The sequence below is a fragment of the Anarrhichthys ocellatus genome, unplaced genomic scaffold, assembly GCF_004355925.1.
Source record: "Anarrhichthys ocellatus isolate YVR2014 unplaced genomic scaffold, GSC_Weel_1.0 scaffold24, whole genome shotgun sequence".
Taxonomy (NCBI): Eukaryota; Metazoa; Chordata; class Actinopteri; order Perciformes; family Anarhichadidae; genus Anarrhichthys; species Anarrhichthys ocellatus.
The window spans coordinates 4974351-4990703 of record NW_022280054.1 but is presented as its reverse complement, the minus strand read 5'-3'; the positions used below and the strand labels follow the sequence as shown (position 1 = coordinate 4990703).

The 16353-nt window shown below is 40.4% G+C and overlaps 1 protein-coding gene across 1 annotated transcript in view; it reads right to left on the bottom strand.

Moving 5' to 3' along the window:
* Positions 1–6221: 6221 nt before the first annotated feature.
* Positions 6222–16353, bottom strand: part of pdgfd (platelet derived growth factor d) — a 48395-nt gene continuing 38263 nt past the window's right edge. The window contains exons 6-7 of the mRNA XM_031860783.1: positions 10746–10963; positions 6222–8687 (exon numbers count right to left, since the gene is read on the bottom strand). Of these exons, the coding sequence (XP_031716643.1) occupies positions 8553–8687; positions 10746–10963 (353 nt within the window). The 3' untranslated portion in view covers positions 6222–8552. The remainder of the gene's footprint in view (positions 8688–10745; positions 10964–16353) is intronic.

Genomic DNA, 16353 nt, shown 5'->3' with positions numbered 1-16353 from the left:
TGTGTGTGTGTGTGTGTGTGTGTGTGTGTGTGTGTGTGTGTGTGTGTAAGCTCTTTCAGCCTGTGCACTATATAGGTAATTCAGGTAATTGAATAACCTGTAAGAATAAAGTGCGCCATGAGGTTCCTGTGCTGCCAGAACAAACTCTTTTATTCAGCTAATACCAACACACACACACACATATTGTGTAGCACGCCACGCAGACACAGCACTGAATCACTTCCATCAAATTAAAATGACTCCGCCGCCTCAGGGCTTTTGTTATTTGTTTTTTCCTGTACCTCTCTGCCTCTTCCTTTCTCTCTCTGATCCTTCTGCCCTGTTCTCTTACAGTGTGACACTGTTATAAATGTAATTTCGCAAACCTGACTTTTCCGGAACTATGAAAATATAAACATTGTTTGTGCTTGTCTCCATCCTTTTTCATCATGCGTACAACTTTTAAACACTATAGACGGTGTTTCATGCATCTGAAGTCCATAAAATATAGAAGCACAATAAAACATCCCATTAAAAAAAACATCATCTTTATTCATCAAAAACAGTTTTAATTTATTTGCAGCTGGAAAAAAAAAACCTGTAATCTGTCTCTGCAGTATTTCACAAAGATTTGCAGTTCCTCCTAGGATCGTAATATGGAGAAGCTTGCAGATTCCCAACACACAGAAAGACACACACCTCACTTCTTGACTTGCACTTAAAGTTAATCATTTATTGAATGGAACAGTTTGGATCTGGGAATGTCATTTTATTGGACTATTTTAAATGTGCCAGTGAAGACCCACAAGTACAACTGTCCCCTTTTTCTCCTTATGTCTGCAGATTCCTCACATACGGTCTTTTTCCATTATTCAAAAGAAATATCTAATATTCATACCTAAATGAAAGCTGTTCTATAATGTAGTGTGAAAGAAGGAGGGGAAAGATGGGAGCAGGGGACAAGGAGGAAGGATGGGACTGGAGGTTGGGAGGGTCAGAGAAATTGAGTGTGTTTGAGTGTATTTTGCAAATGAGAAGAAAAAACTGCAAGAACAGGGGAAGTGTATGCCAAAGGGAAGAAAAAAAAAAGTGGTGAAGTCAAATCTTTACCCACACATTTCCAAACAAACTCCACACACCTCTCATCCTTGGAGACGAGGCAATCTGTGGTGTTTCGAGCACAACAGCAAAATCAAATCAAATAACCCGTAGTCCTGTTAAAATGACTATGTGGATGGTGAAATTAGATGCTGTCATGCTGGTGCCTGTTTTTTTTTTTTTTTTTTGCTTGTGTTCGACATTGGCCGGAGAAGAAAGAAAGGACAGATTGACAGCACTCCTCCTATTTGTTTCTGCTACATGTCAGCTCAGTGTGTATGTGTGTCTGTGATGTTAGGCAGCGCTGTCTCGCTACATCGTGTCTCAGTTATGGGTCATATTCTCACCATTCTTTCCTACACGCCTCAATGACTTCATCAGCTCTCCTCCACCTCCTCATCATCTGTCTGTGTCGCTTTTTTCCACGTCTGTCTGTCTGTCTCTCTAAAACCCTCTTTCTGTCTTTTTCCCCCCCTGATTGTGTCTACTTCTCTCCATCAGTTCTGGTCATTCTGCTCCCCCAGCTCCTCCTGTCTGGTCCTGTCTTTCTCTGTCAAGTGTAACCTCCTTCTCCCTCTGATTGTTTGTCTTAAGTCTATTCATCCAACCCTTGTCCAGGCTGATTAACTGTGATGAGCCGCCACCCTAAATTAGAACATGCTTTGTGCTTTACTGTTTTCTCTTGGCAGTTTTTTTTTTTTTTTTTTTTTTTTAACTACAAAATGAACCCAGCTTTTGTTTTTCGAAGGACAGCAACTTGCTGAGTGTGGACAAATTCAACTACGGCTCAGCATCATTTTAATAATGACATTGAATGATATAAAAAAAATCATATTACAGCAGCTGCAAAGACTGTGGACGGCTTGAAAAGCAGAAGACTATAAATAGATTCATCTTTATCATCATGTATTATCATTTATCATGTTCATAGATACGTCTTCACAGAGGCTCCATCCTTTAATCTCGGATCAAGCTCTTGCTGCTTGAAAAATCACTCCAGGAATGAATGTGCTACTGAATCTTGAATCCTTGAAGATTTCTCTTCCTTTTTCTAAGCTGCATCTAAATTGAACTTTTGGTGAGTTAACCTGTAATTAAAGGGTCAGGTCACCCAAACTACAAAAATCCTTTGCGCATTTAATTGAATATCCCTCCTTCTCTTGCTGTTGTGAGACAAATGGTCTCCTTGATAGGTGTTGTCTTCTCTACCATCCATGCTACAACTACACAGTAAATGAAGGGTAGAAATATTCACTTTTCTTTTGGATATTTTAGGATCCAGGATTTGTGGAGCTTGACCCACACATAAGTGACTGAAATCCGGATCTCTTAATCTCTGCTTCTATGGATTTGTACACCCTTTTTGAAATCCGACCCTTGTGAGTTCACCAAATTTATGGATTTCTTCGTAATATTTAAACTTGCATTCATTGACGTTATTGCTGCTCGGGGGGGAAGCTCATCCAGTTAACCAGCTAGTCGCTGACTGTCTGTGTACCGTTTGATGCAGATGGAGAGGAGCCCACAGTGGGTTTATCGCTGCAACGCTTTTCCTTGATGAGTCTTTAAATGACCCTGTTGAGAGTGAACCACAAAAGACGCCATGATGATGATCATTATCTGTTAATCACAACAAGTGACACCTTTCTCTTTACATGTAGCTATTTGATCCAATTTTTAATATACAGAAATTAATTAGTGAAGCTTTAAGCTTTAAAGATGGAAATCAGATGGTAGCCTAACAAGTCTTCAACAAGATAATCTTATAAAAAATAACCTCCGCTGTAGCCCAAGCTCCTCTGATTTGCAGCTGTTCTCCTCGGAGTAATTTGTCATGCCTTGCCCTCAACCACTGACCAAAGTAAGCACTATGAATGTGGTTTGAGAAGAGCAGTGAGCGCTGGAAGGTGTTATGTATAAGAGCGGCCACGCCCATGACTAATACATGACAGTAAGATGGAATATCTACGTCACTTTACCAGTGTTCCCAAATATGCAAGATGGAATATCTACGTCACTTTACCAGTGTTCCCAAATATGCAAGATGGAATATCTACATCACTTTACCAGTGTTCCCAAATATGCAAGATGGAATATCTACGTCACTTTACCAGTGTTACCAAATATGCAAGATGGAATATCTACGTCACTTTACCAGTGTTCCCAAATATGCACTTAAAGTAACACAATCAGATAAAGGGGAAAATGGGAAGTGACAAATGGGGCATACAATTATAAGAATATATTGATATTAATACAATTATTAATATCAATAGGATTAACATAGATTAATAATAACGAGTCACCACCCTGGGATCAGGGACCAATAACCAAACTGTGGATAAAGTGTCAAAATGAAGGTACTATTCCACATTTATAGAGTGGACAGTGAAGGTCTGAATCATGTGAGTGGTTACGCCACGCAAGGGCTCCACAAAGGTGGCGTGGCCATGATTATTTAAAGAGGGAATGGGACACACAATGGAGGCCACGCTTAACACACCACGTGTGTATGAATGAGCCTAACGGCGTGTGTGTGTGTGTGTGTGTGTGTGTGTGTGTGTGTGTGTGTGTGTGTGTGTGTGTGTGTGTGTGTGTGTGTATGGGTTAGTTAAAACAGAATGAAAAACACTCAAAGAAAGGCAAAGAGGATCCTCGCTGCCACAGCAGAGTACATTTTATCACACAGGAACAATGTGCATAGCCTGGGTGACGTCATGGCCGTGTCACAGGGAATCCCTCGGGTTCCCGTGGATCTCGTCCAATGAGGCACCAGTGGTGTGGTTTAAACCAAATCTCACCCTCAGGTGAGACTTTTAACGTCCGATGGGGTTTTGCCATTGATTTCATATTCTAGGCCTCTCTCTTTGTTCCCCCCACATTGGTGAAGTCCCAAAACCTCCATCTTTTATAGTTTAATTTCCTGGTAACAGCAGGGTGTTGATTTGTCTTGATAGACAAAGAAAGCATCATGGGACAGAGAAGATGAGAGCAGAAAATAATGGAAATGAGGAATGTATGTGAAACATGACTGGATGAAAAGTGGGATACTAGCATGAGGAAGCCCAGTAGAGACTGAGTGGACGGTTGGACTACATGTTGGAAAAACGCAGGTAAAGCAGGAGAAGGCCTCAATGATGGTAGCTACACTAAAGTGTCATTTAGATTTTTTTTGGATGTTTAAGAAAAAAAAAGAAAGGCAAAATGAGAACAGCCTAATCTTAAAAAAAAAAGCAAGTAGACATTTTGTGTGTGTGTTTTTGTTTTTGTGTATATGTTTGCCCGCAAGGAAAAGATAAGAAGCTGCTGACAGACACAAAGCAGGCCTCGTAGGAATGGGTTCAAACAAATAGCATGCCCCCCTCCCCTTTTCTATGACCTCTCTCTCTCTCTTTTTCTTCATATTGTTTTAACCTTAATCTTAATTCTGCTCACTCTTGTTTATCTTGCTGTATGTTTTGTCATTCAGTCTACAAAGTAAGGCTACTTTGTTCTGTTGAATCTCTTTCTCTTACAATAACTCATAAAAGAGTTGGTGATGGACAGATGGATGAGAATGGATGGGTAGATGTGTGTATGAATGGATGGACAGAAAGATGGATGGATGGACCAGAGAGGCTGCTGCGTAACAATAACGGCAAAGGAAGTATTGCCACAGCAACTGCTGGGACAGGCCGCAGCCTTGAGAGGTATAGAAAATGACTTGAATGAAAAGTAATGGGTCGCCAGCCATGTATTCATTCAAGAAATGACTCCTTTTGTATACATTTTGATCATTATCCTCATCTAAAATGTCTGTATTGAACAAGGAAAGATGAAAGAAAAAGAAAAGATAAAAAATATGTAAATTTGTAAGTATCGAACCATCATTGTTCTGATGTTCAACACTCATGTTGTTATTGCTGTATGATGGGAGAACTCAAACTGTTTTGAATGTCTTGATTTATCCAACTTGGTGCTTAATGATATGGAAACAAATGATAAAGCTTCCTGACGTTGGTGATCCCCTTACTTTAACTCTAGTCATAACCATCTGGTTGATATTTCTGTTTTTTCATGTAGAACTATCATCAGGTCAAAGTTTCTATTTGGTTTTTGACCAATTTTTGACCAAATTCCTGCAAAAACAAATCCCACCAGCCTCAGCTGTGCTTTGTATTTGGTGCTACATGATAAACAAAGATCCTGAACTTAGTTAACATTATACCCACTTAACATTGTCAGCATATAAGCATGCTGACGTTGCAGTATAGTATAGCCTCCCATAGCATGACTAAACAGTTTCAGCCTTCTTAACTCTCACACAACACATTCTGCAATAAAACAACCGTGTTCAGTTGTTGACACTTGGAAGTCGTCAACATGGGACGTGTCTAATCTCCATGATCCGTCTAATATGATGTGAGTGCAACATAAAACAGATGAGTACTACCCACATCTCTGATTTTTCAGCAATAAAAAGTAAAGTGACAATTCAGCCTGATTCTTGGGTAACTTAACCTTTCACCTGTGGCTGCACGGCTGCTGACTCAAAGAATCGGAGTAATTGGGAAACATTTGACTGGCACAATGTTATGACCTCTCTTTAACCTACCACTGATATTTGGTCTTTACAGCATTTCTGAATGCAACTGTATGTATGTATGTATGTATATATATATTTATCTTTTATTATTTAATTAAATTTATTTCTTAGTTTATTTTTAACGTATCCTACTGTCTCACTGAGCTTTCTGTTATTGCCTTGTTTTTTGTGAATTCTGTTTTTAAAGGTGCTGTATAAATAAAGCTATTATTATTATTATTATTAAAGCCCATCTCTTGTTTCCATGGTGACCTGTGTGCGAGGACATATGCGACAGCAGAGCAGCCTTATTGTTCAAACTTTATTTTCCTTGCTTTCTGTGCTTGTGTTCATACCCAGTTACCTCCGTACCACTTTCTCCCTACGTCTCTCTTTCCAGTGGGAGGTATCCACCGAGACATGACACGTTTCCTATTACACTCAACACGCCATCAAACAAGCAATTGTCCCATATCAGATATAAAACACTGTGGAGTCAAACATCTGATCAAAGCAGTGTTTAGTGAGAACAAAAGTCAAAGCACTGGAGGCAGTAATGCTAGAAACACTTTATATATCATGACAAACCAGCTGATATTTTATTAAAACAATAGAGAAACACAATAAATTATTGAAGTAAAGCATACAGTTTCATCATGAATATGTTTCTCAATACAGCAAAGCAGGTTTTTGCTTAAACTAACCACTTTCCTCTGAGTTTAAAATATGACAATACAATCCCCACAATCCTCAGAAGGGAAGCTGAAACTCTGGACCGAATCAAATTCAAAGCATAGAAATCCAAATGTGTCCAATGTGTGGTTTTGACGCTCTTAATTTATGTAAATATACCAAAACAATAATCTAAACAATTACACGACCAGGCTTAAAATGTCTGAAGTTGAAATACATGTGGCTTTGAAATAAAGAACTGGAAGAGAAAACAAACCAGTTATGAGCAAAAAGAGGAATGTCACTTTGGAGCACGCAACGATGGAATGTGCTGATAACGCCAGCAAACTGGCAGACACAGGATGCACACACACACACACACACCCCTCACATAAATTCAAAATGCATAAATTTGTCATAAAACTGAGGCTGCTTTCTAAGATGAGCTATAGCTAAAAACAACTGTGTGTGTGTGTGTGTGTGTGTGTGTGTGTGGGGTAAACTACTTGGAAATGTGACTACCACACAACCTGACACGCTTTTAATATATTTAAGATTTCTTCGGATATTTTGTATCCACCACCTGCCAAATAACACCTGTGACTTACACAGGCACATACAAGTGCTGCCGTGTGACACATGGGAGGTGATGATGGAGAGATGACTGATTTATTTCTCAGAGCTGGGTCGTGTATTTGGTAGAGATAAGCAGTTACTTTGAATTCTTGCTCTATTGCTTTGATACTCTTGCTACCTAGGCACACACACAGACACACACACACAGACACACAAACGCACACTTGCACGCACAGTCACATGCCGACCATTCCCATGCTTGTATCTGCTGCCAGCTCTCACAGACTGTTGGTAACCCTCCACCCCTTAAACAAAAGGACGTCTTCCTGAGCTGTTACTGGCAGAGACAGAGACACACACACATACACACACACTCTCTCTTAAGTATCAGTTGTATTTTCAGCAGAGACCTAGAACATTACTCTAATTCCCACAGATCTTTTTTTCCACTGTGGTACCACTGCAGATTTATAAAGCAGTGGGTCAGATTGTGATACATTTCAGGATCTTTGTCAGGAAAAAAAAGCAGCTTGACAAAAAAAATCAGGCGAGCTGAATATATGAACATGCTGATTGGAACCGCTTAAGTAGCTTCAATCCTTTTATGATGTATCTTGAAAGTGGCTCCTATCTCATCTCTCATCCAGAAGTGCTGGTAATCTACGAATAGGCGGCTTGATTGTCCCTTTTCTGTCAGCCGCCTCTCCTAATCATCTCTCTCTCTCTTCTTACAGATTGTGTTTAGGGTCTGACGATCACAGTTTTATCCGTGTTAACAGAATTCCAGTTAGCAGTTGGAATGCCAGGAATGCTCAGAAAACTGAGCAGAGCGCAGCTGCCCGATCTGACGTCTCCTTTTTTATGTGTTAAGAGAGTGAGTGATGAAGGGAAAGAAAGTGTGTGTGTGTGTGTGTGTGTGTAGAAAGAGAGAGATGGAGTCAGTGACAAAGAAAGAAGGGAGCAGGAAGTGTATGGATGGAAGGACCAACAAAGGGAAGCTTGAATATACATTATGTTAGGGTGCAATTCAGATCTGTAAGGTTGTGGTTTGCTTAATTTCACATCAAGACAAAGTGTTATTGTGGTTTACACTTCGTCCAACCCCTCTCCCTCCCTCCTGTCTCACGCTCACTCATCTCAGCATGCTCCTGGCACGATAAGTGCCTTAAGTTTCTACAAACACTCTCTTTATAATATAAAGGAACCCATTACACACACATGAGATAGGAATAAAAAAACTGTTCACACAGGGGTTGAAATTGATTCAATTTAAATTCAATCAAGTTGGCATTCAACTCCTCAAATCAAAATGTAAATGCATGTTTGGTACAATACTGATGTCAATTTTTTCATAGTGTGGTATTTGTTTTTTGTGTCCAAAGTATCTTCCGTATTTGGTTATTGGAGGAAAAAACTTTGATTGAAACAACGAAAACATTGAAACAGTTATGCATTTACAGGTTTGGCCTGTGGACAGATGAAGGTTTACTTGCAAGAACAAATGTCATATGGGTATAATGAAAGCAGCGGTTGGTCAGTCCAATCGGTGCCTTCTTCTTTTCTGCTTGTGTCTGCGTTGCTGCAATTATATGAAGTCAGTTGCAAAATAGATTAAAGGAGAAATTGTCCAACAATTCCAGATGCGTGCGCCAGTTTGGACGTGTCAACGGGGGGGCTGGGAGGGACAAACGCACTCGCACTTTTCATGGTGTGTGAGGAAGATCTCATCTATGACCCAGCGCACCCGCGGCCTCCGATGGCGCTGATACAGAGAGACATCCGGGCTGTACTTCAGCACCTAAAGGAGTCAGAGAAGAAGGCAGCAAGATAGGAGAGAGGAGGTGAGAATATGCCTGGATTGTTGGTTGGTAGGTGTTGAAAATACTTTGTCAACTCATTGTAGTTGATGGCTCCCAATAAATCCAATTCGACAGACATGAGAAATGTGGAGAAAATAACGAGATGCTGATGTAAATATAGATTAGATAGAAAGCAACTGTTCATCTCGTTAATCATAACCGACCACACTGGAAGTCCTCTATTATTTCAACAGTCATTCACTCTTATTTGTTTTCATGGTAACTTGGAGCTGGAGCCCTTCCCAGTACTAAGACATCCAGGGCATGTTGCCAATTGATTCACTGCTGACTGTGCAAAACGATAACAGTATGCACTATCTTAGAAAACATACTGTACCAAATATCAGTACACATATGTATGTGTGCACATATACATACTGATAATTACAATATGCTTTATTACTATGTCAAAAAGTTAGCATATTATGGTTTTCAACAAAAGTTAGACCATTATTTATGTGGAAAAAAAGAGGTTACAAGGTCCTGTTTCCCCCGAGTCTTTAAATGTGCAATAAAATAGATTTTATAGTTAGAATTAGTCCGTGTTTCACTATAACTGACTGTTGCAGTTGGCCAAATTGTTTCGCTGGTGATATTGCCAATGTGAAAATGGTTTGGAAGTACAAAATGTTCCACAACTGATGCAGTCAAATTGTTCTCCGAAACTCAGTGAAGGCAAGGCTGCCCATGATTTATGTCAGGACTTTCAGGCACTGAAACAATAGTGTGAGTAATAATGTGTTTCTTCAGAAGTAAAGTCAGAGATGGAGGCAGTCGCAGGTCTTTGACTGCCTGAGAGGAGAGGAGAGGAGAGGAGAGGAGGATGGATACCCCTCACAAAAACACAAAACCATATACTCTGACAAAATCACGCCTTTCTCATGCTCACACATACACATAGCACAATTACAACCCAAATCCTACTTTTGCCAAAATTTCTATTGTGTGATTTTTCAACGGCTAGAGAGAGAGAGACAGATAGAGAGAGCCCTATGGACCATGTTTCAATAATGAAGAACAAAAACACAAAGTAATGGAGGGAAGAGAGAGAAAAAAGAATGAATGACGGGCTTAAAGAACAAGAATGGTGCATTGCAAAGGGATAAATTGAAAATGGGAATTGGGGAGAATGAAAGGATGATGGAAGCCCAGAGAGACAGAGAGACTGATAGAATGCTAACAATGCATCGAGGCCGATACGGAGAGATTAGAGAGAGACAGGCGAACGGGAGACAACGAATGGAGGGGAGGAACCGGGAGAAATTGTGAGGCTGATGGTGCATTGCATTGCTGCTTCATTGTTGATGCAGCGCCTGCCTCTGTACGCCCAATACAGTATCTCTCTCCTTCTCACTCACTCACTTACTCGCACACTACTTTTTTTTAGCCCCTTTCAGCCAAGCACCTAAAATTCTAAGTCTAAATTGAATGCCGTCACTTTAATTGAAAGGCCACTGCGCACAGACGCATACAGTATGCAGAGGTATTAAATGCACAATTATTTTGTTCCCCTTCTTAAAAGCTCTAACGTTTGTCATTTTATTCATCACTTTGATACCCATGGAAATCAAATGAGTGTAAAACTATAAATTGTAAATATACTGAGATTCTTTTCATGTCGGATTAATCTAGAAAAAGGTTAATTTTGATGGTGCAGGACAAGGGGGTTAGAAAGACCAGAACAAAAACACAATCATCAGGCGTCAGTCAATCTAAACCTCCATGCCAATGCTCACAGTATGAATATCTACAGATGATTTACATACTGCCTGTCCGCAAATAGGTTGTGACCGTGGCTAATTCCTAACGTCTGATAATTGTTACCTATGCTTCCGCACAGTCGGAGGTCCTCTACTATTATGCTCACAATGGTTTTTATACTTAAAGTCACTGTTAAGTGAGAGAAGTTCCTTTTCTCAGTCATATCATTACATTTGTAATTTGAGTGATGCTTTGACAGATCTTCACCAGTGTGTCTTCATTTTAATACGACCTACCTCGTGTAATTTGAGTGTCTTCTTGGAGGCCTCACAGGTGCAGCCGTTGTTCCAGTTCTGAGTTCCGCAGCCACAGTTGCCTCCACACTGTTTGACTAGCAGACATCGTGGGAAGAAGACGGCATTGGTGGCCTTCAGCTCCTCGCGCAGGTTCACAGAGTAGTTGCGAGGCGTACAGCTGTACCGCTTGACGTCTTCATAGAGACGGTTCAGATCAACTGGAAAGCGAGTGAGAAAAAAGACAGAAGATAACTCATTAGTTAAGTTTTTCTTGTATGTATGTTTCCTCTTTGCTGTGGTGATTTTGGACTGCACTGAGGGAAGGGGGACAGAGAGACAAAAAGCCGTTTTGATTTATTGCTCGTCTATTGCTTCGTATCATCATTAATATCAACGTGTGACATGTTGGAGACAAAGACGGAAGAATGAAACTTGGGGAAGCAAAGAAGTTAAAAAAAGATGCTCAGTATTGATTGAATGGTTGAAGGTGGAGAGGGACGATACGATAATGGTACAATTCAACAACGATTGACTGGAAAGGAACAGATGGGGAGAATATATAAGCCGAAAAGCAGAAAGAGAGAGCATAGACCATGAGAGGGAGCAAGGGCCATTAATTGATTGTAGATTGAATTCATGAACCGCAGTCTTTCTGCATGTCATCACTTTGGAGAAATTCACCTCATTTGTGCACATAGGACCTTTGTTCATTGGCATCCTGCAATGGTTTAAAACTAATTTCAAGAGAAGCAAAGGGATTATGGGACAAGCTGATGGGAAATAAAGGTATAAAACCAGGAGCTCCAGACCCATAAGCCTGATTAAAATCTGTCTATATTTCTATATGTTTCACGAGGATTATCACTAGAGGCAACTGACTGAATGACAGAAGTGCACATTGTCGCTCAGCACAAGGAGAGCCAGAGGCCAAACTGTAGCGGGTGAGCATTTATTTTGAGATAGATGTATTTGTAATGTGCTGAAGGAGGGAGCCAGAACAATCATCTCAAACATTTGTTTGAATGTTCTAGCATGAAGGACAATTGAAAGAGTGAGTGAAGGAGACCAAGGATGTGGATTTGTGGTGGGACGCTTTATACTGCTCTTATTCAGGGTTGGTAGGGTTACTTAATAAGTTATTCTCATACAATTAATAACGATTGTATCACAATACAAACCTTAACTTGAGTAGTTTCTGTTACTTTTAGATTATACCATTACCAAAAATGCTGAAATGTTGCTATTGCTTTCTTTGTAAAGGAGAAAAGTAAAACAACATCACAGTACAAGTTCTGCTTTCCAGCTCTGACAATACTGTCTTCAAAGGACTTGAATCATTTGGCACATTAGTGTTGTCGGATTTTAACATTGTAGCAGCAGCAGTACCCATATAAATAAAATGAACCTACAATTTTAAGCTGTTCAAATTCCTACAAACCATCTTTTTACTCTGGGAATCCTCTCGGCAAAAGGAATAATCTTGATGAACCTTACACTGTGCAAACCATCCTGCTTTACGCTAACCTGTACTTTATTTACGATTGTAATCCTGCTAATAAAACACATTTTTACTAAATGTGTTGGTAATCTGATTACCTCGTTTTTTCCCTCTAATTGTAACAGAAGACAGTTCCCATTTTACATAAAGCTGTTCAAAGTATTACATTACATTACCAAAGTCTGCTCATATTCTGCAGGCAATCCAGAGTAGCCACAGGTGGTTTTGAAGGACAAAAAATAAAAGAGATGAGACGAAGAATAGAAAAGAAAGAAGAGCAACAATCAGCTGCAGATTGACTGCTCTCTTCACTGAGGTCATCAGCAGGATGATCATCGCACACTGTCCATACCAAGAGTGGCGATTGCACAAGGCCAATAGAGCAGTGATTGTGCTTTACTTTAACGCGTATGTATTGCGGTGAATAAAATATGACGGCAGCAAAACGCCCCAAAACTGCTTGGGGTTCAGAGGGTTAATGGTCTCCTACGGTTCAGAAGTGACAGCCCTGAGTACCATGGGAGGCACCGACTCCCATGTTCACATGGACACAGTCTGGCGCTTCACTACCTGAAGAAACTACTTTTGACTGAACAACCTCTCAGCAGAAACAACATGACAAGAACAAATTGCTGATGCGTTCAGCTTTATAGTGGAATGTGACTGTCCTCTGGGCCAAAAGCTCAAATCTGACAAAGCAGAGCAGTGAATGGGGCTTGCCCTTTAGGCAGTAATGGTGGACTGAGCCTATTCACCAGTCTGAAGCCATTCAGCGCCAAAACCATGAGTGGCTGCCCAAGTATTGCCGTCTGCCTACTGCGCTGGGTCCCCACAAAATGAAGGTTAAAGTGGCAGCATCACCAATTGCTTTTGTTCTGCAATCATGGCAACCATTCTCTATTCGGAAGCGACGCTGACATTACCCATTAAACAAATGCAATATTCTTCAAACACGTTTATTTGCAGGGAAGGTTAATTCAAAGTTATTAGAGCATTGCTAGATTCTTTCACTTAATTTAAGTGCAATGGGCTTTTCATAACACAATACAAGAATGAAGGACTTTTCATGATCAATGGTTTGGGATGAAGGGATGAAGGTAGAAGGTGCAGTATTGGTATATTGACAACATTTATTGTGGTTCCATCTAAGTGGTAAGATTGCCCATGTGTACAGCATGTGTTTTATTTCAGGCCTTTTCAGTTGCATGGCAAAAAAACAACAAGATTAGATACAATAGCCATACAGAAAGGAAATGCAGCAAATGGAAGCTACTGTATGCCCTTGCTTTTGCGTGAGAGGTGTTGTGTTCGTGTTTGCACGCTCCTCTGGAATCCCGGCAGTGTGTCTTTGAAACAGTTGCTGTGTGCACATCCGCTGAACAGACGGCTGAATGAAATTTGGATTATGTCTGCATTTGTGAGTATTAACAGGTTAAATGAGGACAACTGATTCAAGCAGTGTGTCTGTCACGTTTAAACAAAATCAGGGTAATTCATTGGTCTATATTTTGGATAAGTGGAGACATAACAATTGGGTTGACACCAATGTGCAAATTTGCATGAAAATAGTAGAGAAACGAACTTAATGATCATTTGCTACTCTATTCTGATAATAATGAAACTCTGCTGTACGGCCTGGTTTGAACCTGTTGAAATGTCATGTTTCATTTGACCACTGGAACAATAACAACTGCCTTACCTAACTTATGACGTAACATGGAGTAAAGATTCATCTCATCATCTAGGACTACAGCCCATTCTGCTACACTAAATATGCTTTTGAGGACATCAAGAGTCATGACAGGCGTCTTCACATTTGTAATGTCTGTTAAACAAAGTGATGTAAAGGTGCTGGTACAAAAGCACAGTGAGTTACCTGCTAATGTTTCAGTCATACCGTACGAGTGGCGATGAAGGCAAAGGTCATGTGGGAGTGTGTGGGCGTGTGTACTGTATGTGCTTGCAGGGTCGAGCTTGTGTCTCTTGGAAGGGAATGAGTGTAATCTCAGAAAAGCAGTGGCGTGGAACCCTGTCAGGGGGACTGCGACAGAAAGACTGAGAGCGAGCAAAAACTGCGAGAACGACTGTCACTCAGAGCCGCCAACATGAAGTGTGTTGTATCTGTGCGTGTTTGTGAAAATGATCAATTTCTTTCTGCCCTAAAGTTCTAGTCAGGGCTTTGTATTGTAATAATTGTGTTAACTTATTTATGTGTTCCTTACTTGGTCTTAAAAGTTTCCCAATTAATATTGCATCTTGACTTGCTGTCCTTCTTGGGAACAAAGGTGGGTGTGAGCTTCTAAGTGTGTGTGTCTTAATGAAAACAAAGCTAAGCTGCTGACTGTGGCAGATTTCTGCTCTGCTGCACTGGTTGAATTTCCAATTAGAGAGAGGTACGCATGTACAGTGTATCAAAGACCTGCGGCACCTATACACCTTTCTGCAGTGCTGCAACACACACAAACTCCCCATATATGGAGCCTTCTAATGCCAGCCCAACACACACATGCACTGGTAAACAGAGATGGATTTGCTGTCAAGCACAACTGTTTACTGAGGAGCAGGAGAGCCCTTGGGTGGAAAGACAAGATAGAGATACTGAGGCACAGGTGAGGGAGACGAGGTGGAAAGCACTCGGGTCTGTTGCAAGCTTTAATACTTCTATACTGTGGACACACACACACACTCCCTCCATGATGGCGTGACATGTGTGTGTAAGCGTATTCGTGCCAATACATCCGCTATCTCTGTGCATTTTAAGGACAAAATCTATTGCCTCAGTAACCCCCAGGTTGTTTGCACTGACTTAACAGTAAAGAATTGCCTTGAACACTGGTCCCGTCTCACCTTAAATCTGTCACTGACTCACTTTTAGACCCACTAAAGGGCAAACTGCTCATTTGAAGATTCAACAGCTTAGTCGGGCTACAGTATGTTGTTGCATCATAATATGATGATCTGTTATATTCCCAGAAAACGAATAGAAATCTCTTTCAAGTACAAAAAGCACTTTCACACCCAAATTCATCAGAAAGCTTTTTTAAATCCTATTTCTTTTCCTTTTCAGCTCAGGAAAGTAAAATACACAGATGCTTCTTCTACCTTTTTTATATAATTCTTTCTACAAACCAACGTGGCGTATGAGATACACTCAACCACTGAATAGGCAACACTTCATTGACACATTTTCACTGGCTGTCACCTGTGCTATATTTCATTAGAAGGCAACAATGTGGCTCCATTGCAGTCATTACAGCCTTCACTAATACGTTTTATGTATGCCGCAATATATGTGTGAATGGGCCTCCTGCTGTGGGGTCTTTCGTGGTCAGCACAAGGCGGCATGCTCTCCCCTCCCCTCTATAACACCAGCTAACAACGACTGCACCGTGTCTGCAGCGAAATTCTGTGAACGCAGAGTGTCGAGGATCACCATCTGCAGCACAATAAAATGAGTCGAGAACATCAGCGTTCTCATCTTCCTGCATCAACTTTACAACCGTGACCTAACATGTCACTTCCAGTCTGCTGGCCTCATTATAAAAGTTTCTTGTATTTGCTGTATACTTAAACATCATTCTAAGATCTTTTCCCCAAGTCTTACATTATAATACATATTAATAGTCAATGTTTCTGTTAACTGTCTCTTTGTACATGTCTATCCATACAGCAAGACAACACTGTACAGAAGCTGAAAGAGCATCTGCTTGATCCACATGATCCTACACCAAGCATGTTTTTTAGCTGCTACACGATTTTCTCCCTGTAATTAAGCCCAAAACAATATATATGTATATCTACAAATATAAGGATCTCCACTAGAATTCTTTAAAGCCCCATTTAGCATTGTTTTCTATGTTCATGTACTCAAAAAACCTATTCACAAGGGGCTGCAAGTACTCTGCAGCTCGACACAGCTTTTTGACACTACTTAAGGTCATTGTTTTAGTTCTCACACAATTTTTCTAATGAAGCATTTACCCGTCCATAGCAGCCGAGCTTTTTTAGTTTATATGCAATTGCTGGTTAGACACCAAATTGTAGGGCTACTTTGTACAATTTGTGACTATTTTAATGCTGCAAAACTGGCACTTCCTTTCATTTTCAATT